At 44.9% G+C, this 22586-nt stretch overlaps 1 protein-coding gene across 6 annotated transcripts in view; it reads right to left on the reverse strand.

The window, feature by feature from the left end:
• Positions 1 to 4118: 4118 nt before the first annotated feature.
• Sec16b (SEC16 homolog B, endoplasmic reticulum export factor) overlaps positions 4119 to 22586 on the reverse strand; it is a 43467-nt gene continuing 24999 nt past the window's right edge. For 5 of the 6 annotated variants that reach the window (XM_041662636.1, XM_041662637.1, XM_041662640.1 and 2 more), the window contains exons 14-26: positions 21848 to 21959; positions 20115 to 20220; positions 15041 to 15181; positions 13838 to 13951; positions 12998 to 13070; positions 11583 to 11894; positions 10711 to 10778; positions 7958 to 8110; positions 7693 to 7791; positions 7003 to 7114; positions 6795 to 6874; positions 5787 to 5885; positions 4119 to 5245 (exon numbers count right to left, since the gene is read on the reverse strand). In XM_041662636.1, the coding sequence (XP_041518570.1) occupies positions 5174 to 5245; positions 5787 to 5885; positions 6795 to 6874; positions 7003 to 7114; positions 7693 to 7791; positions 7958 to 8110; positions 10711 to 10778; positions 11583 to 11894; positions 12998 to 13070; positions 13838 to 13951; positions 15041 to 15181; positions 20115 to 20220; positions 21848 to 21959 (1541 nt within the window). In that variant the 3' untranslated portion in view covers positions 4119 to 5173. The remainder of the gene's footprint in view (positions 5246 to 5786; positions 5886 to 6794; positions 6875 to 7002; positions 7115 to 7692; positions 7792 to 7957; positions 8111 to 10710; positions 10779 to 11582; positions 11895 to 12997; positions 13071 to 13837; positions 13952 to 15040; positions 15182 to 20114; positions 20221 to 21847; positions 21960 to 22586) is intronic. The other variant, XM_041662641.1, reaches the window with a different exon arrangement.

Consider the following 22586-nt stretch of genomic DNA (forward strand, 5'->3'; position numbering starts at 1 on the left):
GAACAAAATCTATGATTCCAGTTCAGCAAGTCTACATCAGGTTGCCAGAGCTATCTCTGCTGAGAAAAGGGCAGAATGCTTCAACTGTCATTGACCTATCCTCATTGACAACATCACTGAACTTGATGAATATGTGGGAAATTCAGAATCTTCCACAGATGACATGACTAAAAGGCCAGATTCTCCATCAGACTTCCTGGATTCTAATCCCAGCTCCATCCTCATCAGCTGCATCAACTTGGATACGAGGCTTAACCTCTACCTCAGTTTTTGATGCTTCATATCTTGTATGATATCCTCAAAAAAACGTTATTATATTTATTATTGAAATTCAGAGTATCTGATCACCATAGACTCCACCAAAGGACACCAAGAATCTAGGCTAATCCTCACGGCTGGTGAAGAAAATCCTATTTTGTAAGACTTCCCTTCACAAGCAAAAATGCAACCTGTGCCTGTTTAGCATGTGACGTAGCTCTGGCACAGTGAGCATCTGCTTTCTGTCTTCACTTGGGTATGCATCAATTACTTCTCTCGTTGTTGTGACCAAAGATCTAACAAGGATCAACCTAAGGGAGGAAGAACTTATCAGGACTTACGGTTTAAGAAAAAATATAGCCAGTCATGGTGAGGAAGGCCTGGCAACTGGAACATACAGTAAAGGGTCACACTGTGTCTGCAGTCAGGAAGCAAAGATTAGACAGGACAAGGGGCCAGGTTGGAAACCCTCAAGGCTCTGCCTGCAGTGGTCTGTAGATGGAAGTTTCTATCCCGCCAAGTCCTGCAGCCATTCAATCCCAAATAAACACACAGAGGCTTATATTCATTATAAACTGTTTGGCCTATTGCTCAGGTTTATTACTAACTAGCTCTTACAATTTAAATTAATCCATATTCTTATCTATATTTAGCCACATGGCTTGGTACCTATTCTCAGTAAGGCCTTCTCATCTTGCTTCCTCTGTGTCTGGCTGGTGACTACATCTCTGCCTTTCCTCTTCCCAGAATTCTCCTAGTCTGATTTCCCTACCTATACTTCCTGCCTAGCTACTGGCCAATCAGCATTGCATTAAACCAGAATGAGTGGCAAGTCTTTACAGTGTACAAGAGCATTCTCCCACAGCAGGCTACTTCCAGATCCTCCTATTAAGGTCCTGCAACCTTCTCCAAAACAGCACCATCAGCTAGGGGTCAAACATTCAAGCATATGAACCTATGGGGCACATTTCATATTCAAAGCACAATGAAACCTAAATGGAAGCTATGGAGTTTTCCCCCCTAAGATTCTTTTTAAATTGAATAAGCACTCTCTACAATGGGCAGCAGCCAGGAAGCATCTCATGTTAAAGTAACAAGCAGTTTTCACAGGTCAATAAAGTTGACTTAAACTGCTGCTATCTTGATCCAAAGTAATGCTATTACCTAGAGATGTGAAGGCATAGAAAGGAAGTATAGGAAGCAGATCCTTCCACTTAGTAAGATTGTGATGAAAACAGTTTAACATGCTATTAATCTTCATTCAAAAGAACTTTCAGTCTCATTAAGAAGTCATTTCTGATGGATCTGAATGAGTGATGGCCAGGTATAAGTAAATCGCCATCTTGGGCAAGCATTGAGGGCCTACTTAGGGGCAAGCTCAGCCCAGCACCTACATCCTATTGCTATTACTTCCAGAATCGTGCTGCTACTAGGGCAGTTTCCAGCCAAAGACAAGAGGCAGATGACGTAGAATGTGACTTCCACAGCTCTCTCAGGTGGAAGGGTTAGTAAGTTGGTGAGAACCAACTCACATTGCTCTTACTCCTTTTCAAGCAAAAAGGGTGTTTGCATATTCCTGCTGGGAAAAAAACACTCTGATTTGGGTAATGTCCTTTGCTCCTCTTTTCGGTTATTCACAGAAGCCCTCTCCCTCCAAAATGAAGCATCTTGGAGAAATAAAACTCTAACAGGCTTGATCCTGGACAGTCTGAAGCCTGCTTGGAGTTGGAAGGGGAGTGTCTGCAGGCGACAGAGGTGTCGCGCTCATTCACAATTTCTGAGCCCTGAATGAGGATTAGACAGAAGAGCAGAATGGTGGTATGTGATAAAGACACTTAAAGGGAATTTAACGGTTTGTTCTCTTCCAAATTACTGAACATTAAGTTTAAATGTTTTCATATAAATATTAAATTATATGTATATAACTGGATCGCAAATTTGCACCTACCACCCAGTTTCACAAGGAAAACATGGCTTTATTTTCCTTCACTGAATTATCCTCCCTCCAAGTTTCTGCTCCACTGAGGAAGAGGAGAAAACACATTTGTCTCAAGCTCTTCCTTTTAAATGGTGTCTTTTGCCCATTTATTCTGTCTAAAATATAGAATTCTATTGTTGTTTCTCTCCTCAAATGACACTTGGTGATAGGAAAGGTGTATGGCCCGCACAGCTTCTTTGTGTCTTTCTCTGTTCCTGTCTAGATCTGTTGTCTTCTGAACACCACTGGTCCCCTCTGGCCTTTGGGGAAACTGCAATTATTTCTTTCTAGATTATTCCCTTTTAGAGAGAGCTCTATCTCTCATTACAGACATGGCCGTCCCCAGGATCCAGTTACTATGGCTCCCCAACACACTGGCCATAGTACCAAACCAATCTTGCGAGCCCTCCTAGGCTGTGGAAGAGGAAAAGGTGTCCAAAACCATTGCTTTCCCATTTCAACCATACCCTCCTGACTTGTAAAAGGAGGGGAAAAAATAGCTGTAAAAAATAGATGTGTCTCACCACATCTAGTTTCTACCAGTTAAAGTTGTTAAACGACTGTGACCTTCAGCAACATTGCCACTGCTACACATTTCAAAGCTGATAAACAGTGAAGAACTTAGAGTAACCCCAATTTGTCAGACCCTTCCTGAACCTAACTCTCCTGATCAATGAGCAATAGATTTGTTTTAATCAAGCATACACAGACTGATGGACACATTCTGACTTTGCCATGGTGAAAACGTTCCATCATGAGTTAGCATAAATATCATGAACCTCTTCCTTCTCTGGTGCATAAAACATCCTGTCAGTCCCTCCCAGGAAGCCCTTGCATTCAGAGCTGTGTATTATGTTGGGGATTTAAGGAAGAAGCTCAGTTCTTGCTTGCTTTGTTGAACACTGTAGTCATTGGTTTCCTGCGAACGTCTGAGCAAAGGAGTAAGGACTTAAGCATGGAGGTCTTGGCCTTCTTCTTGGGTCTTCAGGGCCTTCCTCTGAAGTGCTCTCTTTCTTTAGTAGGACATGCCCTGTGCTGTTGCTCCCAGGGGAACTATGCCTTTGGCTGAACAAGGTGGCAGATTGGATACCAGGGAAACTGACTTTCCAATTAAGAAACATCTCAAGAAGTATTTTAAAATTATCATTCCCACTAGACACTATATCAAAAAATGACACAAGAAATCTGGCAGACAAAAGTCAAAGTCCTGTGTGTTGCTTACTAGTTATACACTAATAATTTGTAACACAAAGCTATTAATGTGAACCGTCTACATTTCCAGGACCTTCACTCTTTTAACTCCAGCTCCTTCCCTGTAAGGTAGGTATTATTATCATTACCATAATTTTATAAATGAGAAAACTGAAACACAGGACAATGAAGCAGCCTTGTCCATGGTTACAAGGTGAACTGTGCATGGGCAGGGTTCGAGTCTCGACAGCTCGGTGCCTGGAATACTCAGACCCAGCTGCGAGGGTACTGCAGCTAGGTGCCAACATACCAAAGCTAGGATGCAGGAGTCTTAGGAAGAAAAGAAAGCTGCACATTATGAGGGTTTTATAGGTACAAAAAAAAATTATGTACATGGTTTCTAATTTCATCTAAGATGGAAAAAATAAGGAACAGAATATGCCACATTCATCTGGCGAAGTGACTAGTCAGTTAGAGGAGCTTTTGTTCCTGCTTTTTAAATTGGAAAAAAAAATGATAGCATTAGAGTAGACCTGGAAGTTAAGAGGACCAGTCTTTGATTCTCCATTAACAAAGGGCTCTTTCTAGCTATTCACACCTGATCACACAATGGGACCATTATTAGAAAGACTTCAGGGAAGAGACCATCAATGTATTTTCTCCCTCTGCAGAAACCAGCCAGAGACAAGAATTTGCTATAAAATTATCTGGATTTAATCGCTATCAACATCGGAACCATAGTACATTAAAGTACAAAACTTTTATGTACAATTACAAGTACAAAAAAATGTTCTTTGTGAGGAGCAATTTGAAGCAAATCTGACAAACAGCAAGAATCATTCCTATTTGAGGTTTGAAAGGAAAAAATGGAAATTTCCAAGATCTCTCCCTCCTCCATCGGGCCCCAGTGACCCTCAGAACATCCATTTGCAAAGGCCTGAGGTAGGAAGGCAGGTATTCACAATGTGAGACACTCATTCCTCCCCTCTTCTGGAAAGGATGACGTTTTTAGGAAACGTTTTCCATTATTTATTATACTGATGTTCCATCCATCCGCATCATTAGCTTCAGTAGTTACCATGACAATATGATGCCTACAGCAATCTAACTTGATAGCCAGATGTCAGAATGGGAAAAAATAGGACCAGCTAAGAAAGTGAGAGAAATATAATTAGTCTGAACCACATAGAAAATGTGCTCAAAACTGGGACCAGGAGGAAAATTGCTGAAATGTCATTGAAAAAGGAATCACTGAAGGGCAGCAATAATCAAATTCAATGTAAAAACTTTGCTAACAAGAGCCATAAACTGGTCTTTAAGCAAGTGGAAGGAAGGAGTCTAAGCTATTCTGGGATGTTGCTCCAAGTCCCTGCTGCATAGCCCAGTAGTGTCATTTTGGTTCTTGTCATAGGATTCTCAGGACCCTCATTTTCCTGAGGTTCTCAAGCTCCCACCCCAAGTGCTGCTGCCGTGACAATCAAGTGAGGACATTATCCCCTGCTCCTCCATACGATGAGATAATTCCCATCACTTTAAAGCTAAGCTGAAGACTAGACCAAGTTGTGTCTAGGGAGATCCTGCCCTTTAACATCAGGTAGCCCTCGTTCTGTGGTTCACAGTGAGTCCCTGAACATGAGGTGAGCGGGGCACTGAGAGGTGGAGAGCACTGGAAGCAAAGGTGCTCCAGGAGATGAGGCCGGGATGGGTGAGTGGTCATTCTCACAAGCCTGGAACAAATGCTCACTCTCAGCATGGTTGGGTTGGGTAGCGGCGCTGGGCTAGGCGATTTGGCCGGTTCAGGTTAGTAGCTGTAGAAAGCTGGAAAAGAAGAGACGCGACACTAGAGGATAGCTCTGAGAATGTCTCCACTATGGGACTAGCATGTTGAGCAGGGGTACCTACTGCAGCTGTAGGTGGCTTCTCGACACTGTGTTCATTCTAACGCACAACCTTCACCTCTGAACGATGAAGGGAAGCTTGATTTTGTAAACAGCAAAGGCCAAAGGATATATCTAGAGCCATCCTAGGGCACTGAGGAGCAGAGAGTATGGCTCCTCTCAAAGTTTACAGGAATCCCCTCACCCCAAGACAGGACCACACCAAAACATCAGCACTGTGTCTCTCATGTCTCAGGGTCAATTACAGATTAAGAGTGATGTTCAGAGCTGTGACATTTCCTGAGCATTTTCTAGGTACCATATTACATACATAATAGGTTTGCAATAACTTCTGCTAGTTCTATTTTACTGATGTAGGAGAGGCTCACATTCAGTGTGTGGAAAAGTGGAATTGTGTGCCACCCTTCTTGGATGGTCTATGACCTGACCTCTTAACTCCTCCCCATAAGAATGGTTCTTACCTGAGGGACCTGGGATGGATTGTAGAGAGGAACAGCACCTTGCAAGGTGGGTGGAGGAGGCAGAGCACCTGGTGGGGAGTAGAACTCAGAAGAAACACCCTGTGGATGTAAATAACAGAGAATCTGATCTGTGGCTGCTTCCTGGTAGATTAGAACCTCCCACAGGAATCAGCGTTGGACAACAGAAGGGTTTCTTATAAAACTCAAGTGGCCACAACCAATGCCAGGACCTGGATGACCATGCAGAGACAGGAGCCCTTAGACCCAAAGAAAGTAGGAAGAAAGAGTCACAATAAATTAGATCAGAACATCAAAATCACTATTAAACTCTTCAAAAGGCCTCAGATAGTACAAGAGCACTCCAACCAGGCTTCAGGAAATAGAAACGTTTTCCTAGGGATAGTCATGAAATCCCTAGCTATACAGACAATTTGTAGAGAATTTATGATAGCCCCAGCCAAGTGCACATGAGTGAACTCCACTTCCCACTAAGACAGAAGCAGCCAGTCCCTGAACTCTATTTGAGCTGTACAGACTGAAGTGTGACCCTCCAAAACTGCACATGATAAAGCCCCAGTTTCTCAGCATGAGACAGAATCCTGAAAGAAGCTGCACAGGTGCCCCACCCAACACGCGTGGTGTCCTTACAAAAGGAGGAAAGTTAACACAGACACGTTAGACACATAAAGAGGGAAGATCCAGTAAAGACACAGGGAGAGCAGCCTGCTGCAAAACAAAGAGAAAGCCTCAGAAGAAACCAGATCAGCCAGCAGCGCCTTGGCCATGCACTTCTGCATGCCCTAGATTTGTGAGAAACTGCCCTGCCATTGTCTAGGCCCTCCAGACTGAGGTACTACGTAGGCAGCTGGAGCAGTCTTACAGAAGTTGTCTCCATGACCTGAGAAGTTCATCCTTTACAGGAATACTCCTCAGGCTGCTGAAGACATTCAGTCCTCACACACACAGGGGTCTTCTGGACTCCTAGGCCCCAGTCTGTAGCGTGCTCACCTGTGCCCCTGAGAAGCCTCCAATCCCAGTGACTTCAGCTATCCCACTGCTGTTCAAAGATCCAAGTGGATTGCTCCCACCTAGAAGGCAAGGAATCAGAGCTGTCTCACACGCTCAGGACTGAGGAGTTTCCACATCCAAGAGAGTAGGCCCAGTCTAGGAGCACCAAAAGCACCAGAGATGACCCAAAAGATGAAACTGGCAGTACCTATGCCTCTGGAGGAGGTGCTGGCATCTGAGAGAGATGGGGACTCAAGTGGAGGTGTTGGTGAGAGACCCAGGCCAGTATGGTGAGGAGGTGATGTGCTGGGAGACTCCTGCTTGGTGGAAAAGAGGCGGGATGACATCAGTGCTCAACAAATTCATGCCAACCTACATGTTGTGTTCTGGCATCCACAGTGGTGATCTCCATGTAGGCAACTCCCCACCAACACCATTTCCTTCTGTGAAGCTTCTAAGAATGTGGGCCGGCTTCCTGCTGCTAAGCCTCTGAAGTAAAAATTCTCCATCTTAATTTTCTAATATTTCTACCCTTTTCCTCTCTCCCCCCTCTCCCTCTCGTGTGTGTGTGTGTGTGTGTGTGTGTGTGTCTGTGTGTGTGTGTCTGTGTGTGTGTGTTGCTTTTTTGTGAAATAAGGTCAAACTATGTAGCCCAAGCTGTCCTAGAACTCATAGCAATCCTCCTGCTTCAGCATTCTAAAAGTTTTGATTATAGGCATGACCCACTATGTCGGACTTCCAAGGCCTGTTTCACTCTGCCTTTGCTTTTAAAAACAGATTTATTTCCTGTGGTCTCCTTTCTTTCAGCCCAAGGTAGAGTGTGATGCCAGGGCTATGATGTGTCTGGGTTTCCTCTGGGTCTACAGGGAGGGGCTGCCAGCCCATCTGTGGAGGTTACCTCTGAGTCAGAGCTGCCCGAGGAGTCTTCATCTCCAGAGGGGGACGTGCTGTTGGCAGGCTTTGATCGAAACCAACTGAACCAGCCAAATCCAGAGCTCTGAAGGGCAAGGGGTATTGTTAAGGCCACTGGACTTTTTTCTCTCACCAACTGTGAGAGCTGCCCAGCCGGGCATGAGTGTTGGGGGGGCCAGGGCTCTGGACTCTGATCCACTGTTTGAAACAGGGATGAAGCGGGGGAATACAGAAAGGAACAAGTCCTCCACCTTTGTAGCCGTTTTCCCATCCTCTGGCTTTCCTCTCTGTGAAGTATCGTGGTGAGATGGCTCGTCTGCCCCATCCGAAGATCCCCCCTCTTCTTCCTTGGCTGAAACTGTGGAATCCTCAGAAAAACTTTGAGCTCTGGGAGCTGGTGGTGCCTGAGATAAAACGAAACAACAGAGATTCGCAAGGAGCTTAACAGATGGCAGAGCCCATGTCCATACGACCTCTCACTCTGAGCCAAGACTGCTGGGGAGGAAGGCAGTCTTCCCCATGAAAATGCCTGAGCATAGGTGAGCAAGCCCAGACCCGCCCAGTCTTCATTCCCTCCCTAACACTGCGGGTTTGTCTGTCATATAACCGCTCCAGGTCAGAGTCTCCAGAACTAGAAGCTACTGCTGGGGATGAAGAGATTCCTGGAGTGCCTCTGAGAGACCCTCACACTCTGAAGCCAGAAAAGTTAGCAGCCAGTGCATCTAACCTCAGAGCTTGTTTCCTAACAGGCTCTCCCAAGAATAACTGAACATACACACCAGAAGGGAGCCAAAAACACCCACGCCCCACTTCCTACTAACTTTCCCTTAGCCTGGTAAAATATGAATAGTCAATAAAGTTCACTTTAACCATAATGCAGTGGCATTAAGTATATGCCCAGTGATGTCCAGATATCATCAGTACCCATGCCCAGTGATGTCCAGATATCAGCAGTACCCATGCCCAGTGTTGTCCAGATATCATCAGTACCCATGCCCAGCATTTCTTATCATCCCATCAGAAACACTACCTGCCTAGCCCCATCCGCAAAGCCCGGCCACCTCTGCCCCATTCTATCCAGTCTATACTAAATATCTCATATGAGTGTGATATTGCAACATATTGCTCTTTATATTGTATTTTCATTTTATATTCTCAATAGAGCACAATTAATAAAAACTACACAAAATACTATAGAAAGAATACAGAAAGGGCTACATTTTTTATGTGTATGGTTATAATGTCTTCAGAGTTCCAGACGCTGTTCTAAGTGCTTTTCGTATCAAGATCCACTGAATCCTTCCAACAGTACCGTGAGAAGCGCACTATAGTTATCCTCTAGTCTCAAATATGAGAAAACCAGAGCATAGCCATGCCCAAAGACACATAGCTAGTAAAATACAGAGAGGGAACTCTAACCTGGCTTTCCTCCTAAGAATCTCTTCCAATTCCATAAGTCAAGACATAGGCAAGAGCCTATATTCAAGGGCGGCCACAATCTGTGCTGTGGAAGAGTAAAAGAAAGGAGGCAGGGAATCGAAAAGCACAGCAGAAAAGGAGGGGGGTGGAAGGGAAATGGCAGAGAAGAAAAGGCCTGTTTGTAAGTCCCCTCCCTTGTGCACTCCACAGTCTAACAGGAATCTTCCTCACTAATCCAAGGTGTCCATGCAGGGCTCCCTCTACAGTGATACCTGTGCTCTAGTCACCTGACTCATTTCCATGCTGTCCTCTGACCTCTGCTCAAAGACTTCCTCGGAGACACGGCCCTGGTCCCTCCTCTCTGCCCACTGTTCATCTCTAGCTCCCTCCATCAGACGATACAGCATCAGGCTGGCTGTATCTGTCCACTGATGCATGCCCAGCCCCACCACTGTGCCTGGCACGCTGTTAGAGTCTGGCAGACACTTGCAAAGGAATGGAATACTTTCACACAATGGATTTTGTCATACCATTTCTGAAAATATACTTGTGAATGATATAAAAAATTTTAAACGGTGTTAAATAACAAGTAGAAAAATACACCTGTTTTAACTATTGAAAAGCATGTACATATATATTTATTAATATACATATATGTACATATATACACATACATGGGGAAAAACTAATGGGAGAGCCAAAACATTTACTATGAAATTCTGAGTAGCATTTACTTGATTCTTCATTTTAATTTTTCTATAGCAATAGTGTACTACTTTTTCTACAAAAGAAAAGTATAATTTTTTTAAAAGAGCCATAGCCCTGGGGCTGAGAGATTGCTCAGTGGTTAAGAGCACTGTCTGGTCTTCCAAAGACATGGGTTCGATTCCCAGTGCCCACATGGTGGCTCATAATCATCCATAACTACAGTTTCAGGAGATCTGGTTCTTTCTTCTGGCCCCTGAGGGTACCAGGCACACACACACATGGTACACAGACATACATGCAGGCAAGACACACATACACATAAAAAATAAATAAATATAAATTTAAAAAACAAAAGATCTGTAGCCCATTACTACTTTAAAAAACTATGTGATGTAATCGTTTAACCAATGCAATGCTTCAGAACATCTTGTTTGGCATCAGAGTTGGGTGCTGTGCAGTCTGTCGGCAACAGGTAGAAAGAAGGACTGGGCAGCTGGGAGAAGAGACATAGCAGGTGCTCTCAGTCCTACCATAGAGATCTGACATAAACCAAGGCGAATGTCAAAATAAACACCAGTGCTGCTCCTCAACATGGAAGAAGAGGGTGCAGAAGAACAGAGAGCCACCTATCAGCCATCTCTACTGCTCTGTCCCCCAATGACACAGGCTGGGGGACAGGCAGAACTAAGCATACACAAGAACACAGCCTCCTTTCCAACTCTCGGGGTTTCAGATGAAAAGAAACAAGGAATGATTTGCACACGGTAGAAGAAAGCATTCCTAGTGCCCGAGGGGAGCCTAGGTGTGGCTGAGAAACCAGGGCCAATAGCAAACAGCAGATGCATTTGGAGTAGTTACCAGTAGTTCCCGTACTCACCTGAGGACTGGAAACTACTTCTAGACCATCGGGATCTTGTAGGGGTTCTTGAGGGGCTGTGTTCTCCCCTAAAGCACCAAAGAAAAACAAAGAGCCTCAATTTGTGCTCTTCCTACCCATCTTGAAGAAAGGAAATGGAGACCCAGTGGCTTAAGTGGCAAGAGTTTATACCACAAGCAGGTCACAGCAAATGCAAAATCTACTTGCTTGGTTCCACTCAATTCACGCCACCTCGTGCCACACTGGCCAACCCAACCTGCTAAACACCAAGGTTGTTCCATAGGTATGTAAGGAGTCACAGCAACATAGAGCTAGATCCTAAGGGCTGTTCCCACCCTCCTTTCATGCGGGTCTCTAGCTCAGCTAAGGCTTCATGTTCAAGGGCTGCGGTCTAATATTCCTTTGTGGTACCCAGAAACTCGTTCACATCACTCAGTGTCTTTCCCCCGTGAGTAGCCTTCTTCTCCCCAAGGCCTTCAGGCCTGAAGAAATGCCGAACCAGACTAGGAATACAGTCCCAGCCACAGGTCCTGTCAATAAGATCCTGGGTTGAAGAGGATACCAGAAAGAAGCCCCTTCACCACCATCCATGAGACATAGGGCATTTTCGTCACTACTTTGTAACCCTGACAACATGTCAAACCACATATTCCAAGGAAAAGACAGAACAGTGATGTCTGTCCTGCTCTGCTTTTTCCCACATACAGGTGTGTGGGCTAGAAGAGCACACACTCCTTCAGGTTAGCAAGAGCAGACCCAAAGTGCATTCCCCATGTGCCTTTGTTAGTGCCAAGCCCACCGGTCCCTGTGCCTCCCTCATTCGTCTCTTTACCACCAAGACTTTCACCCTCCCCCTGGCTGGCAGGTCTTACCAAGGGAAGGATGTATCCGCAGCATTTCTTCCCCAGCCCTTGCTCCAGGAGCCCCTGTCACTGCCACGCTCTTGTTGCTGCCGTCGCCACTGGTCATTGACAAGTGGGTTGCAGGAACCGAATAAAGAGGCACCGGGGTCCCCATGTACCCCAAGCCTTCTCTCTCTGAGTAGGGATCTCGCTGCGGGGGCAAAGGCTGCTGTGGAATGGGCTGGGTCAGGCCGGTCTGCTCAGGCGTTGGCCACGGGACTGAGCTGTACCCAGGGTCTCCCGCGTAGCTTTGATATCCTGGAAGATCCTGGTAGGAAGTGTCTAAGGAAGAAGATGTGGCAGTTACAGACAAATCATTCTTAGCCATTCCTGCTCTTGCCCTCTCCGGAAAGCAATCACACGGACTGGCTGCTCTGTGCGGCTTCCTAATGACAGCGAGCAAAGCACTGACAAACTCCCTCCCTGCTGCTTTCAGAATGGTGCCCTCTGCTCTGGGATGATCTCGGAGCCTTTCTCCTATGGGTTGAGAGGCCAGAAACGGCGTCCAACTGAACTCTACACCTTTTAATATTTGCATGTTTACACACTCTACTTTAAGCGGGCCTCATTAGACTTAAAAAGCTTACAGTTGAAAGAAAATTGAGTGACATTCTAGAAATGATGGCTTTAGTTGTAAAGAATTGGGGTCTATTTGCCCTGGAAAGGGCCTTGCTGGTATGATCAATTAAAGTGTGGGTGTGAAAAATGTTTGGCCTGAGGGTTATAGGGATGCTGTGGGGTGCCAGCCTTTATGTTCCAGGGCCGGAAGAATGTCACCATGTAGAAACACCCAGACAAGCTCTCAAAAAGACAAGAAACAGAAGCCAAAACCTCCTTACATTCCACCCATCCAGCAAGCAAAAGGAGGCAAGGGCCCTTGTCTGAATCAGGGGAATGATTTCAGGGAAATGTATGGAGTTAATCTGGAATTTAACTCCTACTGACCAGACACTTAGAGGCATGCTGGGGGAGGAATAAGGAGGTGGAGAAAACACTTTGAAACTTATATGGCTGATTGAAAACTCAAAATCTTCATTCTTCCAATGTCTAGAACACTAATATAAAATATTAATAATGTATAGTCTCTGGCCTCAAGAAAGATATCTAACTGGGAGCAAGGTATTCACACAGGTGAGGCAATAGGGTAGCAATGAAAAACGTGAAATAGTCAAGTATTTGAAAACCCAGCCTACAAAGTAAAAAACCTTCATGCTACAGGAATTCGGACGTGTCCAGGTGTGTAAGGCCAGCAAGGGCCAGTCAGAAAAGGCAGTCTGGATCAAAGGACCTAATTCCCAGACAAGGAAGACACCAAGGAAGGGGACGCGTGGGTAGCTCAAAGTATTCTAGTCACGTTCCAGCCGTCAGAGCTCTGCGCGCAGTACCTGTTGTTCCTCTGCCTCCATAAATATGGGAATTAGTAGAACCGAGGTCTCCAAGGTCTCCTGCTTTACTTTGCTGTTTGAAATAAAGTAAAAATCCTTTTAAACAATATAAAGGAAAATCAGGGCAGAAGTCAAGGTAATGCTGAAACCATGGCCAGACAAGGGAACGCCACTGAAATGCCCAGGGCCCAGAGTCATGCAGATGAGACACTGTTTCTTAGGTCTCCCTGCTCAGCTCACAGCAGGCCAGGATAGCTAGCCAGTGTCACCATCCTCCCCAGAGTGAGGGGCCGAAGCAGGGAACTAAACTGTGGGCCTCTGAATTCGCTACCCAGGGAAGGTGAAAGGGCAGTGTACATTTAAAAATCCACTTTGTCCTGTCTTCAGAGCAGAGTGGAAGAAAGGAAATGGGGGAGGCCCTGCTCCAATTACTCTTCTGATTATGGCCAGCAGCTTTTGCAATTGTCAGAACAAAAAGGAAAGGCCCGGAAGTCTTTTAAGCAATTGCCCTACATTACATGAAAGTGACACAGGTCCACTGTGATCCATTGTTCCTAACAGAGATGGGGAAGCTTTGATGGCTGCGAAGCATTCTCTGGGACCTCAGAGACAGAGTGGCTGGGAAGATCGCCCCCCTGTGGCACTAGGCAAACACAGGAAAATGATTGCACATGGCAAAAAAGCGGAGTGAACAGAAAGCTCTGAATCCCAACACTGGGGACAATGACCTTGCCTCAGAAGTGATGGGAGATGCCCAGGGCTGGGAACTAGGCCCTTCTGTGTCCAGTCTATGTCTGGGAAACACAGGGTACCCAGTGACTCTGGTATCACCCTGCTCACCTCCAGTTCCTTGTGCTGCCTCCGCAGTTGCACTAGCCAATCTGGTTCCAGGTCCCTGTCCCCAGGGCGTCTTTCTAGAACCAGAGGGTCTGACAGCTTCAGTTTCTCTGCAAGCTGAGCCGAGTTTCCAGGTGGGCCAGGAGGTAGAAAGTGAGAGAGGATGAGAAGAGAGAGAAATGGGGCACAAGGGAAGACAACAGGGGAAAGAGGCAATAAGAAGGAGGGAGACGGAGTCGTAATTCACTCACACATCACATTATAAAGAATAATTGAGAAATAACAAATTCAGCCGATCTCCTCCCAAAATTGCAGCATCAATAAATAAGCAACCCATTTTGGCATTATTTCCCCCAAATATGAGAGTTAAAAAATAGCTCCTCAGCTTTGTGCTCTGCAAAGCTGTCTTCTCCGCAAGAAACTTCTAGAATAGTAATGCGGGGAACACAGGCACCTTGTTGATGCTGATTCTGGTTCTGGTCTGGGCAGGAAGGAGCTCAGATCTACACCGCTAACAACCTGATGCTGCTTTCCGATTTGAGGCGTCATCGTGTTCTGTATCTGGGCCATCAATCCTCCAGCTGAAATGTCAGTGCATGGGGGAGGGGGACCTCTGCGGCACAGACTTTATTGGTTACAGAATCTAACACTTGGGCCTCGTGTAAAGCAACACACAAACTGAAGCGCACCGCGCCTTCTACTCCCTAGCTAATGGAGTTTTTTCTTCAGCTAATTGGAACAACTATTTGCCTGATCGTTGTTTTCTTCCCAAGGAACTAAGGACTGGTATGTTTTTGTTTTCTTTTTTTGCTTATGTGTCCCACACGTGATAAAATATTCTATGCATTTAAAAGTATCTTAATAAGGATCATTTCCTGTTTTAATCACTAAAATCTATTTTCAAAGGCCTGCTTTGGTAATTACAACAGCTCACCGCAGCTAGCGGTTTAACTGTACCAGAAAAACAGAAACAACGCCCGCTTTCCAGTCCCCCAGCCCCACTGCCCCCTGTCCAGCCCGTTGTTCTTTGTGCGGGCAGGCTTCTGCTTATCACATCGGGGCATGCATACATGGTCAAAGACAGCTGTCGTCTCCAATTCCGCAGCATGTTCAAAGAAGATGAAACGTGGAGTCTAAGCCTCTCTACAATGGCCTCCCTGAACGCTGAAGATAAAGCACCTACAGAGACCCCTTTGAGAAGCTCACCTTGATGAGCTCTGCTAATAGCACAGGGTGACTGCTCCCTCCCTGGCTCAGGACGGCTTCACCAATGGCTTCACAGTAATGCAGGGCCTGGGATGCCAGGCCATAATCTGCCAGCCGGGAAGCATAAAGGAGCTTATACACCTGCAAAGAGAAACGGGGCCAGTGATGAGTCCATTCAGGCAGGAGAGGGGGAGAGAAATGGAGATAAGACTTCTTGGAAGTCAGCTGACTGCCAGCTTCCGCTCACTCTGGCATCCAAATAGCAAGGGCCCGGTGCCATTTGGGGCAATTTATCTGTATATGGGCACAACTCCAAATCCAGCCTACATACAGTTCCTGCATTATGGAGAAAAGGATGGGAGTGGGGGTCACATCAACGCATCTTCCCATGCTCCATTGGACAGGCAGCCCTTTTATCCAACAGTCCACATCACGGGGAGCCTGAGCATGTGAAGTTCAGTCCCAGGCACAAGAGTCCACATGAAGATACAAAAGGAGTGCTTTTGCAAGGGCACTGAGTCCAGAGGGAAGCGCAGAGGAAACGCAGGAATGGGGAGGGGCTTTCAGAGAAGGAGCTATAGGACGAGATCAAGTATGATGCTTCCGGTGTTAACAAAACCAATCCAATCCAAGCTCATACTAGGTGTGGGACATTCGGGCGAATTCCCTTCCCTTTCTGTGCCTCAGTTCCCCCATTATAGCATGGACAATACCACCTATTTCCTTGAAAGCTATAAAGATGAAATGAGGTGACTCACACACAGTACTTAGAACAGATGGTGTACACACATGAGCTGGTAACACACCAAACCCTCTGAGCCTCAATTACCTCTTTTGCAAAAGGGGAAAACCCATAGGATTAGAAATAATATTCAAGAAGCATAGTACACAATGCTGAGTGTGGGAAACAGCCAATAAAAATAGCTATGCTATGACCCTCAGTCCAGGACCGTGCCAGCATAGCTTGTAGGTAGGATAAATGAAGAAGAAAAAGAAAAGAAACCAAAGTGCCTATGCAGCAGCCATATAGAAGAGCAGTTAGGCAAGTAAAAACTCTCAAAGAGAGAGATTAAATGATACAGTGATTTATTCCAAGGTCGCATATGTTTTGTATTGTTGTGTGTTGCTATTATAGCTATGTTCATTCTCAACAGCAGGCACTGAAGGACATCCATTCATGAGAAAAGGTTTCTGATGTTGCAAGGTAATTTGACTACATTGTATAAAGATGTGTCACTGTGATTGGGTTAATAAAAAGCTAAATGGCCAATAGCTAGACAGGGAAACTAGGTGGGACTTCCAAGCAAAGAGAGGAACTGGGGTGAATCTATGCACACAGAGGAAGACACCAGGAGTCGCAGACAAGTCAGAGGTACAGAATGAAAGGAAGGTAAGAAGTCACATGGTAGAATGTTAAAGTATGGGTTAATTTGAGATATGCAAGCTAGTTGGAAATAAGACTAAGCTATGGGCTGAGTTTTCATAATTAATAATGTCTTCATATTATTATTTGGAAGCTGGCTGGTGGGACAGAGAAAGACTTATTACATATAGTACCCAACATGGGCCATATATTTCCATATAGGACCTGAGAAAGCTTTAAAAGAAAAGTTCCAAACACACAAACATGGAGCCAGACATGGCTTCCTAGTCCTCCAATCTCTCAGGCAGGCCACAGAAGACACAGATGTGGCTCCCGGCTGCTGCCTGCAGGCTGCAGCCAGCCACGAACCCATGCAGGGTCTGACATGCAGTTTAAGATTTGTCTCACATGGTCAGAAAATGCTGCAGGCATTTAGTAAAGCCAGTACAGAAACAAGAAACCTCTAAAAAGGTACAGTATGTCTTAAAATGTGCTTAGACTCTAAAGAAGGAAATGAAAATGTGTATAGACATTAAAAAATAAACAGTTTAAAAATAGTAAAATAAAGTCTTTAAAGAAAAAATAAAGTAATATAGAAAGAATAAGCCACATAAAATGGGAAATACAGAGCATGTCTGGATCCTGTATGTTGTTTTATTGACTTTGAATTTTTTAAATGTTAATGAACAAAGAAAAATAATAGCTGCTGAGAGACACTGGATTATGAAAACTGCTAAATTAAACCATCCAATAAATATATTTTAAGAATGCTGTAACTTCAAAACAGAAGTCAAAAAATATATTGCACTGGGGGGAGAAGTTTTGCTTTTGTTTCTACAGGAAACAAAAGGTTATGGTTCTCTTCAAAATTAATGAAGATCAGATTTGATTGGGGGAGAACTCCTAAAAATTTAGGCTGCAGACATAAAAAAGACAGATTACAGGGTAGGTGATGTATATGCTGGTCCCTCTACTATGGGAACAGCTCTGAGACTGAATGAGACATGATAAATCTTGTTGGCTACAGAGTCCTCGTGAGTTATTACCACATGCCACCCTTTCATATGGCATGGACAGAGGTTTGGTTATACAGCCCAAACAAACTTATAAGTTGACAGACATCTTTTATCTGCTCAAACATAAAACAAAAAAATCATCTTTGGCTGGCTTGTCTATAACACACAGTCCATATTTATGTTAATGTAAATATGTATATTACCTTTGAAAGTTTTCAGAACTAGGGGACTAGACACCAATGAAAATGGGTGGCCCTGGTGATCCAGCCTTTCAGAGTGCCTCTGTTGCAGTTTCTTCAGAGTTCTGCAGTCAAAAACGACTTCAAAGCTGCTAGCTGAGATGGTCCAGCCTCATAGACTATTCTAGCCAGGACTTCTGATAAGCCTTCCACTTTCCTATCACATAGAGACTAGACAACAAATGTCATAGCTAGTTTTCTTAGGACTTCACCATTATCTCAATTTTCTCAGGGTCCCCTGGAGATGCTGTTGGCCCCAGAAAACAAGAAACAGTCTCGAGGACACAATGTCCACATTCCCAAGAAGTGGTGTGAGTGGTTTTGGGTCATTGTGGGTTATAAATATTTGTCATTGGTTAGGGGGATTGGTTACAAGTTGCTATTGGTCATGATTGGGAGAAAAGCTGAACAAAGAAGATTCGATTCAGGAATCTCTTTCTGAAGAGTAAAAGGGGGGATACAGTATAAAAATGATGGGATAAAAGGGTGAATTGCTGAGTCTACTTTTAAACAACTACTCATCTCAAGTATTTTATGTTGGTATGGATTTTTGTATGTTGATACAAATTTAAGGCTATTTTTGTTATACTGTATATATGTTTCTACTCTTGTTTAAGGTATTGTACCTATACAGCTCATCTTAAAATGTAATGTAAAGTTTTAGTCCTTGAAAGCTATTTAGAATAATAGAGAAAAACAGGTTAGTAGTTAGTCTTCTATAACAATCAAACTTATAGTTGTGTTATGCATATTTTCAGGGTCAAAGAGATATATTTTAAATAGATAAATGGTCTTCAAATACTTCAAAAACCTACAGAATATGTCATTTAAAATGTTTTGATAATAAGGCTTTTCATGACAGTGAGACACATCTAATCTCCATATGGAGTTTTCTTTCATTGTGTGTGTGGCCAAACTAGTCATTTGGTCAAGAAATTACCCTTGCCTCAACTGCTGACAATATACTATACAAATTGGACAAGCAGGACACAAAGGAAAAAGACTGCTGAACTTTGCCAAGAAGAGAAGTGGGACAGTTCTTCAAAATTGCTGCTTCATAGAAAAGTATGTAGGATATTCCAAGCCCATAGACCAAACATGGATGCCCCAACAGTGTAGGGGAACCTTAGGTGACTCTCAAGGCAGCAAGATGCTTCTGTCATTTCTACAGTTTTGGAAGTTGCTTTCTCTGCACTTCCTGTTTAGTCAGGTAATATATCTTTCCTGGGTCTCTGATGGAAGTGAAGATGAGATAATTATAGTTAAAATTTTCTGTTACCAAAATTCAGAAAAAAACTTGCATAAAAGATGTAAAGTGTATAAGGTGGGAAAACATAAAAGTTTAAATTATTTATCTGAGAAAATGTTTTTAGGTCTAAAACAATAGTTTTTGGGTTACTAATACAAGTAATGATAAAAAGTATCAAACTTTGGACTCAAAAGATAGGACAAATGATAGGGAATTTTCTCCAAAGTTGTCAAACACAAATGAACTGGACATTGTAAAAGTAATTGTTACCTAATAATTGTTCTTATTGTGTATAGTTTTACTGTGTTAGAGTTAAAACATTTCTTTTAATTTAGACAAAAAGAGGGAAATGGCCAGGCGGTGGTGGCGCACACCTTTAATCCCAGCACTCGGGAGGCAGAGGCAGGCGGATCTCTGTGAGTTTGAGGCCAGCCTGGTCTACAAGAGCTAGTTCCAGGACAACAGGAACCAAAAAGCTACGGAGAAACCCTGTCTCGAAAAATCAAAAAGGGGGGGGGGGGAATGTTGTGAGATATTTGATTACACTGTGTAAAGACGTGTCACGGTGATTGGTTTAATAAAAAGCTAAATGGCCAATAGCTAAGCAAGGAGAGTAGGTGGGACTTCCAGGCAAAGAGAGGAATTGGGGATGAATGTAGAGACACAGAGGAAGACACCAGGAGTCACAGAACAGATCAGAGGTACAGAATGAAAGAAAGGTAAAAAGCCACATAGTAGAACATAGATTTAAAACTTTGGGTAATTTAAGATATAAGAGTTGGGAACAAGTCTAAGCTATAGACCAAGCTTTCATAACTGATAAGAAGTTTCCATGTCTTTATCTGGGAGCTGACTGAAGGGACAGAGAAAGACTAGTTACACTCAGGTCTGAAGAGGATGCTCAAGGCAGAGAAGAAAGGCATCTACCCATAAAAAGGAAAGAAAACAAAGAGTAGCATAAAGTAAATGTGAGCTGAGAGCCTTGGAGCCGGGGCTGTGCCTGGAAGAGTCCTGTCGCAAGCACAGAAACAAACTACCTCAGTTTTAGTCCAGCTTACAGCACAGGCTCGAGGAAAGCTTACACTCCACACAAGTAAGAGGGATGAGAAAAGGCTATGAGTTGGCAGGAGGTGCCAGATACCACACAGCAAAGCTGAAAACCTGGCTGCCCACAACTAAGCTGACGGTCCCCTCCGGGTTCAGTTACCTGGAAAGAAGGGATGAAGGATTTGGGGCGGCCCAGCATCTGGCAGTACTCGAAGATTTCTGTCCTCTGGATAGCCTCGGTTGTTGCAAACTTCAAAAACTCTTGACTAGAACCAGGGAATAACAATAACAGAGGTAAGATGGGGTGCTGCTCACAAGCAGCTCCAAGAGAGGAAAGAGACTGGAGACCCAAGGTGGATGCACTTCCTCCTTGCCCTCCATCCTCCTGGGTTTGGGGAAACAGATGAAATGGGCGCTGTGCCAGCTGTTCTAAAAGAACCTGCCCACGGGAAGGAGGTCCTGCGCTTCCTTAGCAGAAGGTGGGACACTGCAGTTCCCCCACTCTGACATCCTGAAAGCTAGCCGTCAGCCCTAGGGCCTGGCACACCCCAGGAAAGGCGGACCAGCCCAAGAACACCAGTGCAGAAGAGAAAGCCATGGAGTTCAGGAGCCCCACAGACAGTCTGGCAGAGACTGGGGGGGGACACCTGAGCCAGAAGGAATTGGCAGGTCTTGCACAGGAAAGCGATTCGGCCAGTGAGGGTGAAAACAATGGTGACTGTGATTGAGGGGAGACAAGAGTCTCACGTATAAATACCCCTCAGACTCCCTCCACAGCTTGCCAGCTGCCACCGGGAATATTTCCAGAAGCTAACATATTTCCAGAAACTTCCCCAGGATTCTTAGACAATGAAGAGGAGACATATTAACCCAGGTACCTTTATGGTCATATTTGGCCCTGATGTGAGAAGCTGACTATGCTGTCTGAGCCCAGGCTCTTAAGAGCAGGGTCTCTGAAGTGGGCACATTGCCACAGTGGTAGAGGGCTGGAGACACCAGCTACGAGTTTGTCTCCTGCAGCCTGTCTGAACCTCATGGTGCCCCAGATGCCACCTTAGACGAGGCTTTCAGTCTCTCTGTTCCTTGCTTTCCCTCCTTTGTTTACCTTTTTTTTTTTCAATTTAAGGTAAATCTGCAACAAAGGAAACCGTGCAAAGGAACTGATGGTGCCACATCTCAGAAACGTTTTCGTGTTCTTTGTTCAGACAGGTCAGTAGCCCTGGCTGGCTGGCTAGCCTAGAACTCACTGTGTAGCCCAGGCTAGTACTGATCTTGCTATAATCCTCTTGTCTATACCTCTTGACCACTGGAGTTCCAGGAGCATAATACCATGACTGCTCAGAAATCCTAACTATCGAGAGAAGTGGGTAGAAAGATCCAGAACGGTGAGGGCCACCCAGGACAAGCTTATCTATGTCAGCTCACTCCTCGGGGCTCTACGGTTCTCTCAGCATAAAAATCCTGACGTACGGCTCCCATACAACAAGTAACAAATGGGACAGGCTCCAAAGAGCTTGTGCTCATACTAATGCATTGAATGCCCAAAGAGTAGGCTCTCAGAACAGGCCTAGGGCTGCCCAAAAGAGACTACTTGTAAATTTCCTCTTTTTATTTTTCTTTCTATACTATCCCTGGTTGTGGAGCTAGGCTGCCACCCAGTGGCCATCAAGGTGCAATACACACCAAAGTCACCGGTGCAGGCCCTCTGGTGGTGTGATGTGGCACCCTCTGGTCACCTTGCCTAGAAGTGTGCAGGAGATACTGAGGAGGAGACTGCAGTAAGCTGAAATTTACACAAGAAAATGAATAGTGAAGCCCTGGAAACCAGCAAGGGCTAAAACAATCCAGGAAAAAACATCTTTGCCATGCCCTTCCCCTGCAAAAGTCACATACCTATGGCTACTGCCCAGCAAGGCCAGGTGGTCTGTCTTCACCGTGTAGTGGCCAAAGGGCACGTGAGCCGTGAGATAGCAGAAGTGAGAGGCCTCCACAAGCCCCTTCCCAGCTGCAGGAAGAGAACAAGAACCCAGTCAGAAACCGCGGCCCAGCATCTGAGCAGAACAGAGAGAAATGGAGTGAACTCCGGGGTCCGAGTGCAGAAACCTCGCGAGAATAAACCAGGGCGTTCTCGTGGCATAAGTCACAGACACGTCCGTCCCCGCTCTCTCCCACAGCAGCTGTTGTGACTGAAGATGTTGCTTTTCAGTTCTCATCAGCCACACTGAGTGCCATCTCACATTCCCCTGACGGGTTTTTCTTTGGGAATTTTCTAAGAGTCAGAGTCCTTCCTGAGGCTGAGAAGGGAAAGGAGATACCTATACGTAAGAAAAGTGGAACTTCAGAAATGGATTTAAAACATCCTCACGGGATGTGACTCCTTCCTCTGCTAAAGTCTGACAGCCAAAGGCTTTTCCTGCACTAATAAAAATCACATCAATTACCAAATTGCTCCTGACTTTTTTTTTAATGTTCTCCACTGCCTTAAAATTGGATTAAGTGGGTGGGGACACTTAATCATCGCGGTCACCTTGAATAGAACTGGAATAACTTAGGAGATCCACCCCCTGGGTGTGCCCTTGAGGGTGTCTCCGGGGAGGTTTAACTGGGTAGGGAAGGCCTATTGGTTGTGTGG

This window comes from Microtus oregoni, unplaced genomic scaffold (genome assembly GCF_018167655.1).
Source record: "Microtus oregoni isolate MIOR12 unplaced genomic scaffold, Mior012 000013F_ref0000133, whole genome shotgun sequence".
NCBI classification, from domain to species: Eukaryota; Metazoa; Chordata; class Mammalia; order Rodentia; family Cricetidae; genus Microtus; species Microtus oregoni.